Genomic DNA, 25,382 nt, shown 5'->3' with positions numbered 1-25,382 from the left:
TTTATATGGCACATTTAACCTCAAGGCACTTTACATTGTGGGGTACATGACACTAATATGTATCCATGTCAATACACAACTTATTGACCATAACATGGGACCTGTTGGAGGACAGTAGTCATTTCACATGGGAAAGAAATGGATGAATAATAATAAAGAAACACTCCACAACATTCAATGTAGAACCAAGTTGGCTTTTATTGTACTGATTTAATGCATTTTCAGGTGGGCAGGTTTACCACTCCTTCACAATTCATACAGTTTTGAAATGGTGTTTAACACTTGTTTGCCCTTTCTCCTTAAAACTTGACCCCTCCTCCCCCAACATAACAAAAACAACTCCTCTACTTTTGCGCTCTCAGCCCTCCTCCTTGCTTCCCGCAGTACTGATGAGTCACTTAGCGGCCTGCCATGTTAAGACCCCGCTAAATGTCCTCTGACCCATCTCCTGGCGGACGCTCCTTTAGCTGGGCATTAGCCTGCGGGGTCGCGGCGAGGACAGCCTCTCCCTGAGCCGCAGTATGAGAACGATTAGCGATTAGCAGAGTGGCTTACTGCTTCAGAGGGGCTGGAAGGGAGTGGGGCTTAGCAGCAATGCAGCTATGTTACAGAGCTGTCTTTAAAAAAGGAGGGAGGGGGGGGGGGCAGTGAGACAGACTAGACCTTGGGAGTTGTGTGCAGCCTAGCGTACATTTTGGCTATTGGGTCAACCTTGGGTGACTCACAAATTCTGGGAAACGACTGCAATAGTTATGGGAAAAGGGGAAAAAATAAAATAAAAGCAGCCCATCACACAAGTTATTTGAGTGAGGCTCCGACCAAGTACCCACTTTCCTGGGAATGGACCCTGTACTTCAGTACTCCTCTTGGGACTCACGAGTGTCACAATTATTCAGGATCTGCAAATAAGTATTTTTCACGTCTACAAATCCCTCTTAAGCATGTTGAGCTCATGGTCCTGATAGGAGTTTGACTATTAAATTGAAATACAGCAACACTGAAATATAGTTGGCTTTTGTGACTGGAGAGAGCCAAGCTCCTGTTTTAAAAAGTGACACTACCTCTGGAAAGAGTCGGTCTGCTGCAGAGACTGGCCCATTCAAAGGAAGCCCCAATCATTTCACGACAGTTGATATGAGCTCTATCACAGACTTACATTACACCATACTGCAGCAAGTTTGCATCTTCAGCTTCTTACAATTATATATAATTATAATTTTTTTATACCCCCCACCCCCCTGAAACAGAAAAAAAGTTCAAATGAAGAAGTATTAGAATATCTCCACCCCCCAAAAAAGAACAAAAAAAAAGAAGCAATTTTCCAGGGAATACATTTCATATCCTGTCTCTGGTATCAGTGTGACAACTGGTAGGTAGATGCCCCACTGGAATACCAGAACAGCACATTTTTGGGCAAACATTCTAACACAGGTTTGTAAACATAATGTTTCCCTTGAGCTCAAAGGAGCTTGTTAATTAACGAGATCATGAAATAAAGACTCAAAAGTTGATTTTCATAACCCATCCATCAAACTAAATCAGCATGAGTTTAATTCAAAAACCTAAAACAGAAACGCTAAATCGTCGTTCTTCCATAATTCTGCTGCACTGCCAAAACTGGAATCGAGAAGAAAATAATACATTTTTCATCGTAATACAGATTTGTCTTCAGGTGGATGCATTCTTTTTTTTCCTCGTCAAACAGAACACAGCCTGTTTTCCTTTAAATAAGCTGGCGAGGCAACGCTGTAGTCCTAGAGATTTGCTACTCTAGAACAGCCTCCCAATTAAGAACATGTAACTTTAGCCAGGTTGATCCTGAGGGCTCTGGCTCTTCAAACAAAGACTAAAGCAGCTTTTTTTTACTTTTTTCTTTCCCCACTTGTGTTTTCGCCCCAACCCGTTAATCCCCCCCCCCCCCCCGTTTAACATTGGCGCCCACCCATACACAGGTCACACACACACAAACCACCCTGACCTTTGTAGCCCCTCTTGATACTCCCTCACCTCTCAAAAAGGTACCACCTAACCTCAGACATATTCTTTACTGTGTCTCGGGGACCCTAGAAGTCTCAGCGACTCGACATTGCAGTGTAAACTAAACACGTTAAGGCACCCTTTTGCACTGAGGGCAGAAACACTGGTGGTGCTCAGGGTAGCACGCCCCTGCTGTCAGGGGACGGATACTCCTAATTTACCCATCCCACCCCCATTATAAGCCATTTATAACCCATGCACACACACATTGGTGTTACATCTCAATTGCTCAAGTGGATTCCTTTCCTTGAGCCCCCTACTTTACAATGAAGATGAGCCACTTTGGACCACTGGGATGCAGCATGGGATCTCCTCTCACGTGCAAAATGGCTTCATAAAGTCAAACACATAAGGCCCATGTTTTTTTGCATTGCTTTTGGAAAATATAAACTTTTTAAACAATAAATCATCTGTGGACCGCTCCTCCATCATAACAGTCCAAAATAAATAGATCTCCCTCTTTATTTACTTAAATACAAGTGTAAGTATAATATTTTCTCTGCTTTCAAAAATAAGTTTAATTTTTGTTGTTCATTTTTAGGGATAAGTCCTTCAAAAGGTAAGAAGCGTTAAGTATTTTTGCCCTACCACCCCCTCACTACCACTCCCTTCCTCTAGACCAGTGTTGTAGTAAGAGAGAGGAGGTCCAGGAGAAACCAATACGAGAAAAGGTAGGGGGGGGGGGGGCAGTGAATAAGAATTTTAAGATGGTGTACTGTAGCCTCCTGCAGCCTGTGGAATCAAAAGGTAGAAAGGGTAAAGGAAGGAAGCGGTGGCAGAGGGGTCTGAATAAATAAAAGCCAGTTGGACTCCCCTTGCTCTGCCCACCCCTTAAACCACCTCAACACTGTGGTCTTGAAGCTGGTGCTCTAGCGCCAGGACTGGGCCCTGCGCTGGTCAAAGTCAGCGATGAGGCGCTTGATGTGGGCCAGCTTGTTGTGCAGGTACTCGCAGCGCTGCTTCTCCACCTGGTAGTTTGGGCTGTGCTGCAGGGTGACAGACACACAAAGAAATTAGAGACTCCATAATATGTTACATGAGAAAGCCATTTAAAAGGTTTGTGTTTATTTACTTTTATTTGACTGTTCAAAGTTCCAACGCTGTGTTTGGTTGATAACGCAGTGCCTTGAAGTGTACAGAATGCTTGCTTTTGTTGGCGGCCGCCCTGCGCTGACTCAGCCAAGCAAATCAACCTAGGTAATGTTGAAAAGCTCCCACTAATATTAACCCTTGGTTCACCCATTTTTGTGACACTAACAAGCTAGAGTCATTAGTGGTTTGCTAGCAATTAGCACTGGTCACATAAGCTAACTAATGCACAGCGAGTAAGCCAGATAGCTAGCCAACCCTTTGGCTGTAAACAAGTTTCAAGTCTTCCTTCCACAACTGGTTATGACTCGTGGAGCACAAGTACACAGTCAGACTTCAACTCCACTCCATCTGGTGCTATATAGCTAGCAATTAGTGTCATGTAAAAAGTGTTGGTCCCATGTTTGTGATCTTTTATTTCAGCTCATGAAATGTTCCATATGCACATTTCTTTCACATCCCTGTTAGTGAGCATGTCTCCTTTGCCAAGATAATCTGACAGGTGTGGCATATCAAGAAGCTGATTAAACACCATGATCATTAAACATGTGCACCTTGTGCTGGGAACAATAAAAAGGCCACTAAAAATGTGCAGTTGTCACAACACCACAGATGTCTCAAGTTGAGGGAGATGTTGCCAGATAATTGAATGTTCATTTCTCTACCATAAGCTGCCTCCATTTTAGAGAATTTGGTAGTATATCCAACCGGCCTCACAACCGCAGACCACATGTAACCACGCATGTCCAGGACCTCCGCATCCAGCATCTTCACCTGCGGGATCGTCTGAGACCAGCCACTTGGACAGCTGATGAAACTGGGGGTTTGCACAACCAAAGAATTTCTGCACAAACTGTCAGAAACGTTCTCAGGGAGCTCATCAGTGTACTTGTCGTTCTCAACAGGGTCTTGAGATGACTGCAGTTCAACGTAGTAACAGACTTCAGTGGGCAAATACTCACTTTTGATGGCAACTGGCACACTGGAGAAGTGTGCTCTTCACAGATGAATCCCAGTTTCAACCGTACCGGGCAGATGGCGGTGTGGGCGAGCAGTTCGCTGATGTCAACGTCGTAAACAGAGTGCCCCATGGTGGCGGTGAGGTTATGTATGAGCAGGCATAAAATACGGACAACGAACACAATTGCATTTTATCAACGGCAATTTGAATGCACAGAGATACCGTGACAAGATCCTGAGGCTCATTGTCGTGCCATTCATCCACCGCCATCACCTGATGTTTCAGCATGATAATGCACGGCCCCAAGACGCAAGGATCTGTACACAAAGCTGAAAATGTCCCAGTTCTTCCATGGCTTGTATACTCAGACATGTCACCCATTGGGCATGTTTGGGACGCTCTGGATTGACGTGTACGACAGCGTGTTCCAGTTCCTGTCAACATCCAGCAACTTCGCACATCCATTGAAAACACATATATCTATATTTTTAAAGGTATCTGTGATCAGATGCATTTCTGTATTCCCAATCATGTGAAGTCCACAGACCAGGTCATAATGAATTTATTCCAATTGACTGATTTCCTCAATCAGTAAAACCTTAGAAATTGTTGCATGTTGCATTTATATTTTTTTCAGTGTATACTGCATTATTTGTTTTACTTACTTGTCTCATTTTATTGTACTCCTGCAACACTTCTTCATGTACTTCCTGAAAAAGTACAAACAATGCTTACAGTTACATGAGCAAAATGTGTTGACATTTTCCTATACATTAAAAAAAAAAAAAAAAAAACTGACCTGGTACTCGTGTAGTTTGTTATATTTAGACCTGGTACTAATGGTGCTGTCAGAGTTACTGGCAATTCCGACTGACGTTTCACTTTAACGACCCTCCAAGTAGCAATTACTAGTGGGAAACTCAAAAGAAAATATTGCTACCCGAGTTGCGATGTTTCACCACTGACCTTCCACCTTTTCAATAAAAATATGTAGCTAGTTTGACCATATTGTCAATGCAAGCTAGCTAACTTCATTATTAGCAATGTTAGCCATCTTATCTAGCTAGCTAAAATCAAATTGGTAGAACAATCGTCTTCTGACTTCAAAAGCACTTGGAACACAATCATGTCGGACTTCTTATTGGGACGTTTTGCATTTCCGACGAGCACATGAATGCAGCATTACTCGGTGGTGAAGTTTGGTAGAATCTGGCCTGGTACTCTTTGGTGTAGTTTATTATAATTTGATCTGGTGGTGAAATATTTTCTCCTTGTATTGTGGTGTAGCTTGTTATAATCTGACCTGGTACTCTTTGGTGCCGGGAGGCAGCCTCCTGGACTCGTTGTCTAGATGGTGGAAGCGGCGGGTGATGTTCTCCACACGGGTATGCAGGACGCGGTACTCCTCATACTCGGCATTGAATTCGTCCTTGTAGGTCTGCCTCTGGTCCATAGACACCACTGCCGTGTACTTACTGTAGGGGGACAGCAGCACAGGTCAGCGACAAGGAGACACACAGGGTCCTTCATGTGTATTTGAGAGGGGTAAAAAAGGAGATACCATCCCCCAAAAGGCTGATGATTGGTTGCAGTGGTGCTCTTCTGTGGAAGCCTTATGTCCCACATAGGAACAAAGAGTATTAAGTAAGTAAAAAGGGGGTAGTACTCACCTTATGTAATCTGGCATCACAGTGGTGGAGGATAGGTCTGACGAGTGGACTGGCCTCTCTTTAGTGTCTGGGGAACAGCAAAGACACATCAGACAATTATTCTCCATAACCAACTGACAGCCGAACAGCTCTCTTCACTAGTGGTAGCCTTAAATTTATGAGCCATTCAAAAGTACTGGTCTTGAAACAGTTGTTAGAGGCAGAACAAAGAGTCAAATGGACTGATTTCTGAGTCTGCTGCTCAGGGCAGGTCATTCTTTGACCACCTTAATATCATATACTAAATACTACCTACTAAATATCAAACCCCGAATAAATGCTAACCTCCCCCGTTATTGGTAAGGTTAATGTCTTGTGGGTATGATCTTTGTGCCTCCAACTTTCTCACTCATTCACAATTCATTCAGGATTATCCGTAATCACGGTTACATCCACTAATGTAGAAGTGTTTAGAAACATATTCTATTAATTTACAATTAAAGTGACAAAATGACAATACATTATTTACCATTAATTTAATATTGGGCACAACATAATCTGAAACAACCAAAACAAACTGCAAATATATCCCACAAGACTGTAGAGACACAAGCTTGATGTAATCATTGCGTGCTAAGAATATGGGACGAAATACAAAACTTTTGACTACGTTAATTCACATATACACACAAACAAGTGTACAAAACATTAAGAAAATTTTCCTAATATTGAATAGCACACACACTATCCATGTCTAAATTGTGACCGCTAACCACTGCTAGCGGTCATCAGCTAACCTTTAGCTCGAAAAGCTCTCACTAGTTTGAACAACGCGACTCAAACCAGAGCATACCAGACCTATTTTCTCTCCATATCCCCGGATTCCTACCGCAAGCTCTGGACCTTTTCACCTGGATCATCGCAGATAGCTAGCTGCTATCCGAGTGACTACTCCTGGCTAATCATCTAGCTGAAATCAAGCACCAATTAGCCTGGAGCTAGCCCATCCTATAGGCCCTCCTGGGCTACAATACCCGGACCCCTTCAACTGCCGGAAGGGGCAGGGAACCCCGCCAATCCTTCACGACTGGACTACGACGTAATCTGCTTGAGGGGGTATTCAACTGGCCCCAACATCGCAACGTCAACTGAATGCCCATCTGCTAGCCACAGCCCGCTAGCTGTCTCGAGCATATTGGACTGTTAGCTGAATAGAGCCATCGGCCAATTTCTTGGGCCACTATACCTATTTTGCCAATTGGACTTGGACCCCTCTGCTACTCGGAACACTACTAATCCATCACAACTGATCTATCGACGTCACTGCACGCGGAGGCTAAAACAGACTTTCCTCCGTCGAGACATCCCTCTAAGGCCCATCTGCTATCCTCGGCCTGCTAGCTGTCTGAATTGCCGTATCTCCAGCCAGCCCAACCACTCACTGGACCCCTATGATCACCCAGCTACGCATGCCTCTCCCTAATATCAATATGCCTTGTCCATTACTGTCCTGGTTAGTGATCGTCTTATTTCACTGTAGAGCCTCTAGCCCTGCTCAATATGCCTTAACCAACCACTTAGTTCCACCTCCCACATATACGGTGACATCACCTGGTTTAAACGTCTCTAGAGACAATATCTCTCTCATCATTACTCAACGCCTAGGTTTACCTCCAATGTACTCACATCCTACCATACCTTCGTCTGTACATTATGCCTTGAATCTATTCTATCGCGCCCAGAAACCTGCTCCTTTAACTCTGTTCCGAACGCACTAGACGACCAGTTCTGATAGCCTTTAGCCGTACCCTTATCCTACTCCTCCTCTGGTGATGTAGAGGTTAATCCAGGCCCTGCAGTGCCTAGCTCCACTCCTACTCCCCAGGTGCTCCCAATTGTTGACTTCTGTAACCGTAAAAGCCTTGGTTTTATGCATGTTAACATTAGAAGCCTCCTCCCTAAGTTTGTTTTATTCACTGCTTTAGCACACTCTGCCAACCCGGATGTCCTAGCCGTGTCTGAATCCTGGCTTAGGAAGAACACCATAAACCCTGAAATTTCCATCCCTAACTATGACATTTTCCAACAAGATAGAACTGCCAAAGGGGGCGGTGTTGCAATCTACTGCAGAGATACCTGGATAGTAAGACCAAGATCAACCAAGATCTCAGCGATCACTGCCTGCATCCGTAATGGGTCTGCAGTCAAACGACCACCCCTCATCATTGTCAAACGCTCCCTAAAACACTTTCTAACCAACCTGGCACAGGAATCCTGGAAGGATATTGACCTCATCCTGGCAGTAGAGGATGCCTGGTTATTATTTAAAAGTGCCTTCCTCAAAGTCTTAAATAAGCATTCAATTCAAAAATTGTAGAACCAGGAACAGATATCCCTTGGTTATCTCCAGACCGACTGCCCTTGACCAGCACAAAAAAATCCATTGGCGTACTGCATTAGCATCGACTAGCCCCCGTGATATGCAACTTTTCAGGGAAGTTACGATCCAATATACACAGGCAGTTAGGAAAGCTAAGGCTAGCTTTTTCAAGCAGAAATTTGCATCCTGTAGCACAAACTCAAAAAGGTTCTGGGACACTAAATCACCAATTCTTATCGGCAGACTCAAGAACCTTGGTTTCTCAAATGACTGCCTCGCCTGGTTCACCAACTACTTCTCTGATTGAGTTCAGTGTGTCAAATCGGAGGGCCTGTTGTCCGGACCTCTGGCAATCTCTATGGGGGTGCCACAGGGTTCAATTCTTGGGTCGACTCTTTTCTCTGTATACATCAATGATGTCGCTCTTGCTGCTGGTGATTCTCTGATCCACCTCTATGCAGATTACACCATTCTGAATACCTCTGGCCCTTCTTTGGACACTGTTAACTTCTTATGGCTGGGGGCAGTATTGAGTAGCTTGGATGAATAAGGATCCCAGAGGTGCCCAGAGTAAACTGCCTGCTACTTAGTCCCAGTTGCTAATATATGCATATTATTAGTATATTTGGATAGAAAACACTGAAGTTTCTAAAACTGTTTGAATGATGTGAGTATAACAGAACTCATACGACAGGCAAAAACCTGAGAAAAAAACCAACCAGGAAGTGGGAAATATGAGGTTTGTAGTTTTTCAACTCATTCCCTATTGAAGATAGGAAGTGCAATATGACCGATATTCCACTTTGTAAGGCTTCCACTAGGTGTCAGTCTTAGAACCTTGTTTGATGCTTCTACTGTGAAAGAGGGGGGAATTAGTCAGAGGTCTGCCAGAAAGCCACAAGCTGGTGACCCTCGTTCACGTGAGAGCGAGCTCTGTTCCATTGCATTTCTACAGACAAAGGAATTCTCCGGTTGGAACATTATTGAAGAGTTATGTTAAAAACATCCTAAAGATTGATTCTATACATCGTTAGACATGTTTCTACAGACTAACAGAACTTTTTGACTGTCTGCTCGTGCGTCATGAATTTGGATTACTGTGCTGAACGCACTAACAAAAAGGAGGTATTTGGACATAGATTAACTTTATCGAACAAATCAAACATTTATTGTGGAACGGAGTCCTGGGAGTTCGTTCTGATGACGATCAAAGGTAAGTGAATATTTATAATGGTATTTCTGACTTCTGTTGATACACAACAATGGCGGATATCTGTTTGGCTTGTTTTGGTCTCTGAGCGCTGTACTCAGATTATTGCATGGTTTGCTTTTCCGGTAAAGTTTTTTTTAAATCTGACAGCGGTTGCATTAAGGAGAAGTGTATCTGAAGTTCCATGTATAACACTTGTATTTTCATCAACATTTATAATGAGTATTTCTGTAAATTGATGTGGCTCTCTGCAAAATCACCGGATGTTTTTGGAACTACTGAACATAACGCGCCAATAAATACTGAGATTTTTGGATATAAATATGAACTTTATCAAACAAAACATACATGTATTGTGTAACATGAAGTCCTATGAGTGTCATCTGATGAAGATCAAAGGTTAGTGATTCATTTCTCTATTTCTGCTTTTTGTGACTCCTCTCTTTGGCTGGAAAAATGGCTGTGTTTTTCTGTGAATAGGCACTCACCTAACAATCGTTTGTGGTGCTTCGCCGTCAAGCCTATTTGAAATCGGACACAATGGTGGGATTAACAAGAAGTGTATCTTTAAAATGGTGTAAAATACTTGTATGTTTGAAGAATTTTAATTATGAGATTTCAGTTTTGAATTTGGCACCCTGCACTGTCACTGGCTGTTGTCATATCGATCCCATTAGCGGGATCTCAGCCTTAACTAAACCTCCAGACGAGCTTCAATGCCATACAACTCTCCTTCCGTGGCCTCCAACTGCTCTTAAATGCAAGTAAAACGAAATGCATGCTCTTCAAGCGATCACTGCCCGCACCCTTCCAGCATCACTGCTCTGGACGGTTCCGACTTAGAATATGTGGGCAACTACAAATACCTGGGTGTCTGGTTAGACTGTAAACTCTCCTTCCAGACTCACATTAAGCATCTCAACTTGCACATTCATCTTCTGCACATCTACCATTCGTGTTTAATTGCTATATTGTAATTACTTCGCCACCATGGCCTATTTATTGCCTTACCTCCCTTATCCTACCTCATTTGCACATACTGTATATATACTTTTCTACTGTATGTTTGCTTATTCCATGTGTAACTCCGTTGTTGTATGTGTCGAACTGCTGTGCTTAATCTTGGCCAGCTCGCAGTTGCAACTGAGAACTTGTTCTCAACTAGCCTACCTGGTTAAATAAAGGTGAAATAAATAAAATATACATACATGCTCCAACTCACACAAGGCAATGCAAGCATGCCATCATGTTCAAAGCATGCACACACTTATTGCAGTGTTTTTTTCTCCCCTTCCCGAGGTTTGAAAGCAACCACTACGTCACTTGAAAATGAAACCTTTGGGAATTGGGCCATGCACGCTAATAAGCAAGCACACTTTTCCCTTTTAACCATGAAGCCAAACCAAGACATTAAGGCAGACTACCTTCGTCCAGGCAGACTGGGCTCTTGGCGGGGATGACTGGCGTTTGTTTCTCCTCCGCCTTGGTGCGGTGTCTCTTCCTGGGCCTCTGAGCGTCCACAACCGGCACCCCTCGGGGGCTGACACCAGGGCCATCGCCTTTACTGCTTCGCACATCCTTGCGCCTCTCCTTCTCGCGGTCCTTCTCTTTGTGCTTCTTTGACTTTTTCTTGGACTTCTTGCTACTGCTTGGCGAGGGAGGGGGGATAATGGTAGAGGATGAGGAGGATGAAGAAGAGATGGTGAGGGCTGGGTGGCTTTGGGGACTGGAGCTGGCTGGTGGCGGCATGCAGGGGCCATAACGGTCAGTGGTCCTGCTCGGGGGGCTGGAGGTGGCTATCGGTGAGGGGGGTTCCAGGCAGGTGGAGCTCTGGTCCAGGGGCAGGTCCTGGGTGCCACGGCCCTCGGGCGTGCTGGGCGAGTTGGAGTTGGAGCCCGGGCCAGACTGATGCGACGGGGGAGGGCGTTGAGAAACCTGGAGCTGGGAGGGAGGGGGAAGGTGTTGGTGGTTGAGGGGCGGGCCAGCAGTGGTGGTGGTGGTACTGGCTGGGAGAGACGAGCGCTTTGTGTTGGTGGTGGCAGCAGCGCTGTGGTGGCTGTCGTCCTCCTTCGGGGGGGCGCGGCGCTCTCTAGAGGACGAGGTGGGGATGGGGGTTGGGGCGGCAGGGGGCCCTTGGCTGGTGACATGGGAGATGCGGGGCTTCTTCGGCATCAGGGGGTCGGTGAAGTGAACCGGCAACTCGGGCTGGCACTTCTGCTAAAAGACCATAATCAAACCATCAAACAAGGATTTCTACGGTGAATGAGTGATAAATGACCAATGTTTCCTTTTGATCTTAGCAAACAATTCATTGCATAGGTTTAAGATAAAAATGTGTCTTTACAGGACAGAACTGGTCATTTAGTTTGGCTCGGCTTGTCTGTTCGCTCTGCATTGGTTTGTGCAAGTAATACTGAAAGTGTTTGTGTCCAGCAGGGTGTACTGTTGAGGGGTTACCTGTGGGGAAGCCGGGAGGCCGTCTTTAAGAGGACTGCTGGAGGAAAGTGTCTCAGTGGGAAGGCCCAGTTTCCTGAGAGAAAGAGGAGACGAGAGGGTCAACTGACCGTAAGCCGCCGCTACACGGAGTCCCGTTCGCAATAAAATGGAGGGGCCTGTTCAGGAGGGTGCAACGTCGCAAAAACATTCAGACAAATGCGTTGTGACCTACCGAACCAAGATCCCGTTGACCTGAACGCGGTCATCCTCGGAGTAGCCCGGCCAGTCCCTCTGCACATCGCGGTACACAAAGTCCTTCAGAGAGTAAGAGTTATCTTTGGGGTTCAGGTTGGCCACCTGCAGACAAACAGACACGAGAACAAGATCAGCAGCGTCTAATTTTGTAGTCGTTCCTTTTCAAAAAAGTGCTGCCCAATAATTTGTGATCATTAAAAGCAACAAATACAACCACTGGTAATATTTTTGCCTCTTTACTTGAGTCAAACAAATCCTAAGGGTTAAAGACTTTTCTGTTGGTCCCTGCCCTACTAGCGTCAACCTGGGTATGAAGTCAGTGCATTTAATTACCATTTCATCCCCAAACTCAGTGTCTCTGCATTCTCCATCACAACATTATGCAAATCCCTAAGCGAGTCTGTGTGTTGTGTTTTATGTACCCCAAGCAAGGGGGTAGTCAGCATTGTAGTCAGACAACTCATTTGCTTTAGGCAAATAAACCAGTTTGAGTATGTTATCTATAAATGTGTGGTTCATGCTGTCTGTGTGCGTGTACACACACACACACACACACACACACACACACACACATTGTCTGTGTGTGTACGACTAATGGCTTTAATGTATAGCTGCTTCATTCTTGCTGTGTGCTATGTTCAGTAGTGGTGAATGAAGGTCTTTGTACTCAAGGGAACAGGTCCTCTGTGATTTGCATTCTGTGGTCTAATGCTTCAGAAGGGTGAAGATTCCTAGGGGCAAACCGGGACATGTGTCTTCTCATACAGTGCTACCAGTTACTCATACTTTAAAATATCTATGAACTTAAGTGCATATTTAGGAATCACTTTATATATCCACGTATTATTTATTCAAGCTCTAACCATCTTATCTATGTGGTCTAGTGCTGAGCGATTAACAGACATCGGTTTTTAAAACTAATCGGTTCAACGATTAGAATGTCATTGTTAGGTTTTTTTCTGTGAGCTCAATGTGCACATTGCGCAGTTTCTCTAGAAATAAGATCAAGCCCGAGCGGTGCGATGTAGTAGGGAGTTGTAGTTTCCAAAAGGCCAATAGTGAACATAATCACCATGTTTTCTGCGCTAAACTAACTACAATGACCATAATCCATTGTGCTCGTACTTTCCCAGTTTGTGTTTCTTTTACATCTGCTAAGTTAAAGAAGAACGTGTGATCAATATTAACTCGAGAGCAGTTGCTTTGCAAGGTATCTCTACCTGAAAATACATGATCTACTGCAAGTGATTGATAGCTGGTATTCAGCAGTCATAAAAGCATCCCTTATTTACGTTGAAGAACTTCTCAAATAATGATTTTGCTGGACAGCGTAGGCAGCAGCTCTATAGAAATGACTTGGAATGAAATAGTAATCAAATAATGTATGCAATAATCACAACAACTTATTCAAGTGATTAATAAGTGATAATGGAATGGGCAGTCGCTACCATTATGGGACTTTATTTTATTCTGTGTGTTCAACCCACATATTGCATGTAATTATTATACTTTTTTTTTAAACGTGATTATAAAAAAGATTATCAGCGCTAATGTGTTCCCCTACCAGTTTCGGGGAAGGCTCTGTAGATTTGTTGGCCCCTTCTCCCCCCGGTTTCATCAAAAACTACCTATGAAACACTATCCTCCACCCTCTTGGTTACTTGTTGCAGGGCACTAGCCTTACTTGTTGCAGGGTGCTCCCCAGAGAGCTGCGGTCCTTCTGGCTGACCCCGTCCCGTTGCAACCTGGCCAGTAGCTCCAGCTTCTTGTAAGAGCGCAGAGCCAGCAGGTGGACGAGGCGGTCGCGGTAGGGCCGCTGGGACACCGGGTTGTTGGCAAGGCACTTGCGGATGGTGTTGGCTGGGTTGATGGGGGTGGAGCGTTTGCGCTCCGCAACTGGTTCGGAGCCTGACGGCGCTGGCTTGCGGATCTGGACTTTCTTACCTGATGTTAGAGGGGTGAGGAAGACATAGACGAGAAATGTATTTATTTGATCTTTTTTTGGTTTCTCTTATGCTTAAAATGGACCAATTAAAATGTTTTCTTGTTAATACCTCAGAATTGCGTTTACAGCAGAAATGACTAACTCGCTAACTAGCAGCTAAGTCACTTGCTGTCAATCCCACAATGACATTTTTTATCAACATGACAATGTTATAGGGTTATTGGATACTGACTGAAAGATAAGGACAAAAGCCAGCAGACACTTGGAACCCTAGAGGGTCAAAGTCGTTAGGCAACCATTTTGTGTTCAGAAATGTGGATTGAATTTGAACTAACCGTGCACTACTAGTACAAGTTGAATCATACAAGCCTGATTTGAAGAGACTGAGTTCCCAATGTAAATGTCATTAAGAGCCTACATAGAATCTGGCCCCCAGCTCATTAGTCTTCTGCTTAGTCAGGATGCCTTGACATCTCGTCATACTGTTCTCAGTGATCATGAAAACCTAAAGCTCTTTAAGAGATTAAGGTTAGAGAGAAACTTGTACCCTCGTCTGCCCCCTAGTCCCTTCGTCTGGGCAAATGCTGATAGACATGCGAGAGATCTCTAAGCACACAAACCACACACATTTTTGCTGTCTCAGCCTGGTGAGACTGAGGCAGGTATGACGCTTGCATCAGCTGCGAATGAGTTTTGTCTGCAAGCATTTGGCCAGCCTAGTGAGTCTACACAGTGAGAGATAAAGAAAGGACTGCAAGACAACACAGCAAGTCTGTTGGTTTCCTAACATAATTACATGGTGTCTGCCGTGATATGCATGTGTTTAGTGTACTAAACTCTGAATGACATCAATTAAATAGGCTCTTATTTATGACAAACTCTGTATAGGGTCCCAGACCAATATACCTAACTGACATACCCTAAACAAACCAGAAAATGCAGGTTAGGGCTCATTTTTGCTAATGTTAATAGGGTGCTTCTATTTGAGCCAGCTGTTACATGCCCAAACTCCACCCCTTTCCTCTGCTCCCCTCTCAGTTTCCATCTGGGCCATTGTATGCAAATGAATTCCCAAGGGAAAGAGGGTTTAACTGACTAAGTTTCTGAGTGGGTGGGACTTCAAGTTCAGAGCCACGACGAGTAAAGCAGATTTCAGGGATTCCTGCAGTCAACTATAGTTCAAGAGTGGCGTTAAGAGGTATTAGAATAAACCTCCCACCAAAGATAAGAATGTGCTTACTGTTGAATTTTATTAGACAGACAATACCAATTTATGTGGATAACTGTTAGTTTATTTCTACTGGTAAGCCCTGAACACCCCCCCCCCCCCTCCACTAGGGCCCTATAAAATCTGTTAAATGCTTTGCCCTACCCAGTTTTTTTCCCAAAATTCAATTGATTCCTCCATTTTGTTTTCATAGGTTTCAGATTTGTTCATGTTTTTGCTCTCAAAAAAAAAAATCACAATTAGTTTAATTTAACTTGGCAAGTCAGATAAGAACAAATTCTTATTTACAATGACGGCCTTGTTCAGGGGCAGAACGACAATTTTTTTTTTACATTGTCAGCTCGGGGATTTGATCGAGCAACCTTACGGTTACTGGCCCAACGCTCTAACCACTAGGCTACCTGCCGCCCTTGTTTTTATTATAGATTTAGGTGTTTTAAGTCCCCAACATAATTATTTTTGGGGCGTAGATATCCTTTTATTCAAGTGTGCACCAACAAGAGACTTGCTTGGTTAGAGGTGTTTCTGTAGCACACATGTGATTGCAGTTTGCTAAACAAATCACCACTGGATTGATGCAAATAATCATGATATCATTCTGCCTGGTAGAGTGACTACTTTTTTGAGAAAGCATTTCCAGCTTCTGGAAAACGGTTGCATTAGCATAATCACTAACGACGACACAAAGTGTTATACAAATGCTCACACACACACAGAGGGGAATGTCCACACTGTTTCCTCTTGAGAAAGATGAAGGAAAATACAAATCACTTATGCATTTTGTTCATATTAATACAAATTTGAATAAGTTTAATTAATATAACATACATACATACATACATACATACATACATACATACATACATACATACATACATACATACATACATATACACTCGAGTTGAATTCCGTAATTTCTGGATTCCGTGATTCGGTCATCACGGATTTTAGAGCCCCACTACACCCTCTCCACGATCGTTACCATGTGAGAACAAGACAGATTTATACTAGAATATATCACATATAAAGACGTCTATGGGGAACATATTTTAGAGTTCTATAACTGGTAAAAAAAAAAAAAAAAGGGCCATTTCTGTGACACCAAAACCTCTGTAGCAGTTCGGGGCTAGAAAAGAAACGATTTGCCAGTGAAGCTCAGTATATGGTTCTCTGCTGTGGGAGAACTGAGTCCCAGGTCAGCAGAGGCAGATTTGGCATGACCAGTTAAATCAACACTGAGCTGTTACATTGCACACTCTCAATCTCCATCATATCTCCACCGGCCAGACAGGACGGGAGATTGTGACAGAGTGAGGGGCCAAATTAGATTAGCTTTTACTTTTCCACTTGCCCAACCTCAATCTAGTTGCAGCGTATTAGAAAAGGCAAAACAATTGGTTTACAGGTGTGTGTGTGTTGGGAGAGTGGGGCTGTAGGCCAGGGTTGTTAAATAAGCACTACTTAGAGTGCAACTTTAACCCAGATTTGGCTGTGTTGGCAGACCGTGTCAATATTCATAAATAGCCTCCTTCCCTCGCCTTGTGTAACCACTAATAGACTGAACCCAAAGGGCTTAGTCAGGTACAAACGATGGAAAAGTGGGCTTTAAGTTCCATTGCTTTTGACCAAGCTAGTTCTTAAGAGAATCGGTGGTTCAAAAAGAGAGGTTAGGAAAACAAAGCCATTTTGGAGTAGTGGGACCCGGCCTGTGAGAATACTACTGTTGGGAGTAGATTAGTGCATGGAACTTGCCTCTGAACTGGCCCACAGGCTTGAGGACCTTGGTCCCCCGTTTGCGACTGTCCTCCTCGGCCTGCGCCATGCGCTCCCGGGTCACCTGGTAGGAGTCGTTGGTGGCACACACCGTGACTTTGTCCTGAACCATCCCCAAGGACACCAGGTGCGGGGTCCCTGAGCTGGAAAGGATGGGTGGGGGGGGGGGGGGGGTTCAGTCATACAGCACAGGGTTTCTCACCTTGGACCCAATTCAATTAAACCAATTCCTCATTAACAAGGCTCAATGACATGGTCAAATTCTGACACCAGAGTGACATGCATTCCAGTTAACGAACCAGTTTGGTGAGTCTTCAGTAGCGAGCACTGGCGCATGCTCGGTTTAGTTCCAGAGGGTGCTTACCTGGACACATATTGTTGGATGCACTCAAAGCTTCCCTGAGGGTTGTCCTTGCCCACGTTGGACAGATAGAAGTCAAAGTTCTGAGAGCCATCCAGAGAGTCAGTCCTTGGGATCTTAATGCGCTGTGAGGTTCACATAAAAAGGACAATTAAAGAAAATTAATTGTAAAAACATTTTACCACAGAAAACCAGGACGGCCTCTCTTTGCCCTCAAGCTGTATGCATTAGTGAGGAATTGAATGGAGGTACTCAATCTTTCTGAATGGGGTGTGAAATGGGGATTCATTTTGCTCTACTGCTATAGCGTCGGGCTGGGAAGAGATTTCGCTCATATTTGAATGTGAGAGTCAGTCATGCCAAATAGCGAACCATCTGTAAAAACACTTCAAGTGGGCCTCATTTCTCATGGTCTTGTAACATTATCCCTTTACAGTGATGTGTGTGTATTGCCTCTGTCAATATAGACTGATCTGAGCTATGGGATCTCAGATTAATGAATGCGTGTTTGCATGACAGGCAGATCTTTGAGGTCTAAGTTGCTGGTAGTGTGTGTGTTGAGTCTGCAGCTGGGCCCAGAGCACAGGTACCAGACTAGGGTTGCTACATTCTGGGAAATTTCAATAAATTCCCTGGTTTTTCTGAAATCCTGGTTGGAGGTTTCCGGATTTACTGCTTTCTTCCCCGATGCTGGGAATCCACAAAAATTAGATGTTGGGAAAACCAGGGAATTTATGGACATTTTGTAACCTTAGTCTGTCCCTGTGCTCTGGGCCCAGTTGCAGACTGTTAGAGCAGTATTTATAGATCTTGGGACATTGGAGAGTTAAACTCTTCATAGTGCACAGCCAGGGTAGTCAGGGGTTAACTGGATGCTTTCAGAGGGGTAGCAAGAGTCAGGCAACAAGCCACCAAATACACCTCGTAGCTGAACAAATGCACATTTCACTGAAACCAAGACAATCATTGGGTCTTCAACAACATTGGTCATCATTTTCAGCACTCAAATGTTAACTTTTTCAACCTTTCATGGTTGATTTACAAAACTCAGTCTACCAGCCACAAGGTTGGCCCGTAGTACTGTAGTCAAAATGAAGATATTAGGTGTGAACATACTTACCCCTTGGAGTCCCTTGAATTGTATTGTTGGCCGCGAGGACGGTACATTCTGAAAAAGAGAGGACAGGGATTGGACATCTTCAACGTAAGTGTTAACTGCGAAATTGACATTTGACTGATTATGATGGAAAATCTCTGTTACAATTGGAGTATCACTGAGCTGTGTTTGAGAAAAACACCCAAAGCGTTTTCTAATTTAGTGACAAAATTAGGCTATTCTGTTACTACTATCCTACTGGTGTGCTAGCTAGCATGTTTATAGTTTCATACATTTGTGACGAGTAAAAGTAGGAATTACGAGCAGGAATTAGCAACTCCACTCGCCTAAATCATAGGCATCTCAAATAAAGTGGTCAGGAATATCAGCTTTTCCTCAGAATTAGCAAATGGAATTTATGTCAGATTATGATAGCAAATCACATGTATTCCAATTACATCAGCAGGTTGAATATAATGGTAGCACCATGAGGAAACATCGGCACTGCAGAATAGGTTCTTCACTGGCTGTTTTGAAACTTCAGGAACTTCCCTCCAGCAACTTTCCCTTAACAGTGTACACCGAAAATGATTAGGGTAAGTAAACTTGCACAGGGACAGACCATACGAACATTTCCCAAAGTTTATTTCCTGGGCAGGGCTTACAGGCCACAAACCATTTTCTGAGCTCACAACATCAATTCTAAACAACAAAATCCCAATAACACACAGCCTAAGCCACACAAAATTAATGAGTTAGCGTATATTTGTGGCTCTTCAGCAGAAATATCTTTAGAGTAGGCTAAAGCCTAGTCTCAAATACACAAGGTTTTATTTCTGGGCTTCTAAGAAAACTCGTTGCCATACTCCCATCATTCAGCCATTTCCTAACAAACGTGTATCACCATTTTATTTTGATATCTGTCCTCAAACAATAGGTAAGTGATAGTTTACACTAAAAAAAAGTGCAGTTCACTTCACACACACCAAACTAGCTAGCTACAGTCCATTAGCCCACGATGAGTAAAGTTCTGTAAAGTAAACAGTGTTCTCTTGCATTTGGTCTGAATGCTGAATTCGGCACAGTTTCCTCTACAGAAGTTTGTAGAACAAGCCACAGCATTTCACCCATCCCCCAACACACACTCCCAGACCATCCAGTCCACACATACACACTCCTGATCACATTTCATGCCACCACACAGTGCCAGGGCTAGGCAGCTTTCCCACTCCAGTAGATATAGTTCAGCCCCCACACAAATCAGAGAGAGAGAAAGAAACAAAAAGCAGGCAGTTTTGGCTGCTCAGTCAGCAAGAGATGGTAGGCCGGTCATTGCAGCATACAAGGCCTACTGTTACACTTCCAATAAGGTTGTTGGGTCATCAGAATATAGGCCTAGGCTAACTACTAGGACTTGGAGTAGATTTTAGTATAGAGGTTTCATTATCCCCCTACGGCAATATACTTTGCAGCAAGTAGGTCTAGTCAGAAACCATTTAGATATAAAAACAGGCAATAGAATACAAAACACTTGTGTGATGTCTGCTAGGTCTATCATGTATTTGTGTGTTCTGTACCAGTCAGACACAGTGACGCGATCCTGTTAATTTTCTAACTTTGATTGGCTTGTCCTAAGCGCCTATTCACCAAGGCGGTGTTCCTTCCCATAGCACCGCCTGACACCCTTTCAACCCCAGACTTGAATTAGCCTACTCCAGAGGGGTATACTAACTACAAAACAAGCTAGATCTACTCAGCGTTTTCTAAAGCTAGCTTCCCATTCCAGCTCAGGCTTTATCTATACTACGACTGTGGACATTTTTTTTTTTTATCTGCCTGCCGCTATCTCTAGCAGGCTTGTAACTGCGCCAGTTTCTCAATTTCGAATGAAATCATTTTGATCTGGATTTTTTGATTTTATTAACTAGGCCCTGAACATATGCTACACCAAGTCTGACTAGCTTGTTGCTGGAATTATGTAACTGTTGTTGACAGTCCATTGAACTTCCCAGGGCTCCTGGCCTCAGTTGATCACAGGCACCTGAGGCCCGTTTACTGCATCTCTGAAGTGCATCCAGATAATACAGGTTGTACGGCCATCGGATTAACATGTTAGTTTATTTGGTCCTTACTAGAGGTCGACCGATTATGATTTTCCAACACCGATACTAGCTAGTCATTTCACATCGGTTACACCAGCCTAATCTTGGGAGTTGATAGGCTTGAAGTCATAAACAGCTCAACGCTTGAAGCATTGCGAAGAGCTGCTGGCAAAACGCAGGAAAGTGCTGTTTGAATGAACGCGTACGAGCCTGCTGCTGCCTACCATCGTTCAGTCAGACTGCTCTATCAAATCATAAACTTAATTATAACACAACACAGAAATACGAGCCTTTGGTCATTAATATGGTCGAATCCGGAAACTATCATTTTGAAAACAAAACGTTTATTCTTTCAGTGAAATACAGAACCGTTCCGTATTTTGTCTAACGGGTGGAGCTAAGTCTAAATATGGCTGTTACATTGTACAACCTTCAATGTTATGCCATAATTATGTACAATTCTGGAAAATTAATTACGGTCTTTGTTAGGAATAAATGGACTTCACACAGTTCGCAACGAGCCAGGCGGCCCAAACTGCTGCATATACCGACTGCTTGCACGGAACGCAAGAGAAGTGACATAATTTCCATAATTATAAGAAATTCATGTTAGCAGGCAATATTAACTAAATGTGCAGGTTTAAAAATCTATACTCGTGTACTGATTTTAAAGAAAGGCATTGATGTTTATGGTTAGGTTTGGTGCAACGAGTCCTAAATCATCACCCGTTTGGCAAAGTAGGTTGTGATTCGATGAGAAATTAACAGGCACCGCATCAATTATACAGTGCCTTGAGAAAGTATTCGGCCCCCTTGAACTTTGCGACCTTTTGCCACATTTCAGACTTCAAACAAAGATATAAAACTATTTTTTTGTAAAGAATCAACAAGTGGGACACAATCATGAAGTGGAACGACATTTATTGGATATTTCAAACTTTTTTAACAAATAAAAAAACTGAAAAATTGGGCGTGCAAAATTATTCAACCCCTTTACTTTCAGTGCACAAATCTGGCCTTTATGGAAGAGTGGCCAGAAGAAAGCCATTTCTTAAAGATATCCATAAAAAGTGTCATTTAAAGTTTGCCACAAGCCACCTGGGAGACACACCAAACATGTGGAAGAAGGTGCTCTGGTCAGATGAAACCAAAATTGAACTTTTTGGCAACAATGCAAAATGTTATGTTTGGCGTAAAAGCAACACAGCTCATCACCCTGAACACACCATCCCCACTGTCAAACATGGTGGTGGCAGCATCATGGTTTGGGCCTGCTTTTCTTCAGCAGGGACAGGGAAGATGGTTAAAATTGATGGGAAGATGGATGGAGCCAAATACAGGACCATTCTGGAAGAAAACCTGATGGAGTCTGCAAAAGACCTGAGACTGGGACGGAGATTTGTCTTCCAACAAGACAATGATCCAAAACATAAAGCAAAATCTACAATGGAATGGTTCAAAAATAAACATATCCAGGTGTTAGAATGGCCAAGTCAAAGTCCAGACCTGAATCCAATCGAGAATCTGTGGAAAGAACTGAAAACTGCTGTTCAAATGCTCTCCATCCAACCTCACTGAGCTCGAGCTGTTTTGCAAGGAGGAATGGGAAAACATTTCAGTCTCTCGATATGCAAAACTGATAGACATACCCCAAGCGACTTACAGCTGTAATCGCAGCAGAAGGTGGCGCTACAAAGTATTAACTTAAGGGGGCTGAATAATTTTGCACGCCCAATTTTTCAGTTTTTGATTTGTTAAAAAAGTTTGAAATATCCAATAAATGTCGTTCCACTTCATTATTGTGTCCCACTTGTTGTTGATTCTTCACAAAAAAATACAGTTTTATATCTTTATGTTTGAAGCCTGAAATGTGGCAAAAGGTTGCAAAGTTCAAGGGGGCCGAATACTTTCGCAAGGCACTGTATGCAACGCAGGACACGCTAGATAAACTAGTAATATCAACCATGTGTAGTTAACTAGTGATTATGTGAAGATTGATTGTTTTTTATACATTTAATGCTAGCTAGCAACTTACCTTGGCTTCTTGCTGCCCTCACGTAACAGGTCGTCAGCCTGTCACGCATGCTCCTTGTGGAGTGCAATGTAAGGCAGGTGGTTAGAGCGTTGGACTAGTAACTGGAAGGTTGCAAAACTAATCCCCGAGCTGACAAGGTAAAAAAAAAGTTGTTCTGCCCCTGAACAAGGCAGTTAACCGACCGTTCCTAGGCCGTCATTGAAAATAAGAATGTGTTCTTAACTGACTTGCCTAGTTAAATAAAGGTGTAAATAAATAAATAAATAAATAAAATATATATATATATATATATATATATAAATTAGCGTCCAAAAATACAGATTTCCGATTGTTATGAAAACTCGAAATCGGCCCTAATTAATCGATCGACCTCTAGTCCCTACAGGTTGGTTCCTTAACAGCATCTGTAAGGGCCCAGACATAATAGGCCTCTGCTACAGCAATTTTTATCAGCACATCTGCAATTGTTGTAGTGTGAGATATGCAACGACATATTTTGAGAAGGGTGATCAGCAATTGCCAATGAGAGCTTGCCAGAAAGGAAGCCAGTGAGATGTTGTATCACACATAGAAATCCTATTAAATTACTATTTATTCCTAATTCTATGGTATCGCATCACCCTGAATGTATCTGGAATCTGGTTTTCGACAAAACCAAAGCCAAATCTTTAAAGCTCTGAAGTTCACAAGCAATGGGATTCAATGAAAAATGTAGGCTATTGGCTAAATATTTCAACTCTGTATGGCAAGTGTGAATGCCTGACTGAAAATGTCTGCTTTGAGCCACAGCTTGTTCTATCTAATCACATACTTGGTCTTCAGGACATACGTGGTCTTCAGGACATACGTGGTCTTCAGGATTCTCTATACCACGCTAAGAATCTTAGTGTGTGTGACCCACGTACTATGTATGCCACATCGTTTAGTGTGCGCACCAACCACTATGCTGGTAAAACTAAAAAGGAAAGAGTCAGTGACTGTTAGTGTCATGGCTAGATGGGATCTAGCTTCTGTCAAATTAACGTAGATTTTACTTTTCGTAGAAGGTTATGAGAATTTACGCAGCATGTTAGGATGATTATCGCAAAAGGTTAGGCGAATGAGGTTAAGGTTAGAAAAATTTTAAGGTTGGCTAAAATGCACAGAAAAATAACATTTGACGCTAATTTGACAAAAGCTGGATCCCTTCTAGCCGGGACCCCATTTAGAGGCTCAGCGATGTTGGGATTTTGAAAGTTGTGTAAGGTACAGTACTGTAGCTTTAAGGGAGAACACCAGATTGGAAGTAAAATGCGAGAAAACACCAGAAATCGTCATCGAGTGAATAGTATTTTGAGGAAAACAGCAAATAATCCGATCAATATTAAAATGGGCCTAGCTGTAACGTTTTCATAACAAATCGCAGTCAACCGACAACATATCCTAGGCTACATGACTGTGTACTTACAAAGATTAGCAATATTGGTCATAAAATTACTCGCCTGGGAAGATAGCTAGAGAAAATAACATTCACATTTAAATCAAGAGTTTAGTCATGAACATAACGCGCCGTAAAAAATGGACGAACTTTCAGTGTGGAATGCAAGAGCAACTGGATAGGTCTATGGCCAAAACAGTAAAGTTATGTCATATGGTGTAGCCTACTGCCATTCCAATTTTTTTGGGGGGTATAAAACCAACAATTTGATGCGGATTAAAGGAAGTGACAATGCCAATGGAGTTAATTTGATAATTTGTGAATAAAAGGTGATTTTTGGGGGAGATAAATGTAAGTGGTAAAATACACGTAAGAAAATATCGACCATAGTGGCGTGAAAATGTAAGGTATATATTTTTTAATATTGAGAACTGATTTGAACTCCCTATAATGGTATGGTAACAGCCGGTGATAGTGGCTAAGTAAACACAAACTGTTGACAACTGACTACTTTCAACATTAGCCAATTTATTTTGTAATTTGAGTAATGTCACTTCAGCTACTTTGTTAGTAGCTAGCCATTTTGCCAGGTAACGTTTAACGTTATCCGATAATATTTTTTTCTCAACTAGATTGGCCGTCTAACGTTTGACTATTGTCAGAAATTCAGTTTACGTCTGCCAACTTCTTTATAGGTAGGACGTTTGTCACTCATAGCCCCCAGATAACTAACGTTAGCTAGCTAAACTTGTAATGTTAAACTCTTTAACACATATCCAAACGCCCAAATACTGACTGCAGTGCCAATCCTCCTGAACATACGGTAAATTATCGTTAGCGAAAGATGTCACACGAAACTGCCATCCAAATATTCATCTATTTCACCAAAGTACTTGAAGTAGAATAAAACTGACTTGGCCGGGGATAATGTAGCTCTAGACAGCTAACGTTAGCTCAAACTGGCTGTGCGTGGCAGTTTGTTCACCAGTTTTGATAGCCTCGTATAACGTAAGCTATAAGACATATTCATTCAACTTACCTTACAGGTTTGGTGGCTCTCTATTGCTCTGAAAGCTGTCTCTGTCAATTTTACGTGCAATACGGTGACTCGATCTGCATTCCGTCGGCCACAATTCAGTCCATACCTCCCATCCTCGGAGAGCGCCGCCATCTTTACCAGCCCTCCACCATCGTCCCTCTGACGTCCGAGCATATAGCAGCTCTACCTCGCTAAAATTCAAGGGAGGGACTTCCACAAAGGCTTGTTCTAGATTTTTTCGTCTGATTGGGTTGACTTTTTTTTGCTCCCTCACAGACTTCTCTCCCTCAGTATATGAATGCTAGTACAGTTCGTAATTGTAGAACTATTTGAAAGGTGATCGATCGAATCAGATGTGTTCTGTCCACT

The 25,382-nt window shown here is 43.0% G+C and overlaps 1 protein-coding gene across 3 annotated transcripts; it reads right to left on the bottom strand.

The window, feature by feature from the left end:
• Window positions 1-173: 173 nt before the first annotated feature.
• LOC110493997 (RNA polymerase II elongation factor ELL2) lies at window positions 174-25,382 on the bottom strand. 3 transcript variants are annotated; one of them, XM_036949995.2, is made up of 12 exons: window positions 25,014-25,382; window positions 18,445-18,492; window positions 17,328-17,449; window positions 16,943-17,106; window positions 13,702-13,961; window positions 11,995-12,119; window positions 11,784-11,856; window positions 10,751-11,540; window positions 5,758-5,824; window positions 5,391-5,562; window positions 4,753-4,797; window positions 174-3,023 (listed from the first exon to the last, which is right to left on the bottom strand). In XM_036949995.2, the coding sequence occupies exons 1-12, from the start codon at window positions 25,185-25,187 to the stop codon at window positions 2,907-2,909; spliced, it is 2,157 nt and encodes a 718-aa protein (XP_036805890.2). In that variant the 5' UTR covers window positions 25,188-25,382; the 3' UTR covers window positions 174-2,906. The 3 variants fall into 3 exon arrangements, 2 of the variants coding, with proteins under 2 accessions (XP_036805890.2, XP_036805889.2); XM_036949994.2 differs by having other exon boundaries at window positions 10,751-11,543; window positions 25,014-25,379; XR_016487872.1 differs by having other exon boundaries at window positions 2,531-3,023; window positions 5,302-5,562; window positions 10,751-11,543; window positions 25,014-25,321.

The sequence above is a fragment of the Oncorhynchus mykiss genome, chromosome 17 (assembly GCF_057628025.1).
Source record: "Oncorhynchus mykiss isolate SJ-2025 chromosome 17, ASM5762802v1, whole genome shotgun sequence".
Classification (NCBI taxonomy): domain Eukaryota; kingdom Metazoa; phylum Chordata; class Actinopteri; order Salmoniformes; family Salmonidae; genus Oncorhynchus; species Oncorhynchus mykiss.
The sequence above is the reverse complement of the archived record's forward strand: the minus strand, read 5'-3'. Positions and strand labels throughout refer to the sequence as shown.

Coding starts and splice junctions, on each gene's coding strand:
- LOC110493997 (XM_036949994.2), bottom strand. CDS start 25,187: ATGCTCGGACGTCAGAGGGACGATGGTGGAGGGCTGGTAAAGATGGCG. Junction 18,493..25,013: donor AGAGCCACCAAACCTGTAAG/GTAAGTTGAATG, acceptor TCTCTTTTTCAG/AATGTACCGTCCTCGCGGCC. Junction 13,962..16,942: donor GCCTGTGGGCCAGTTCAGAG/GCAAGTTCCATG, acceptor CTCTAACATCAG/GTAAGAAAGTCCAGATCCGC.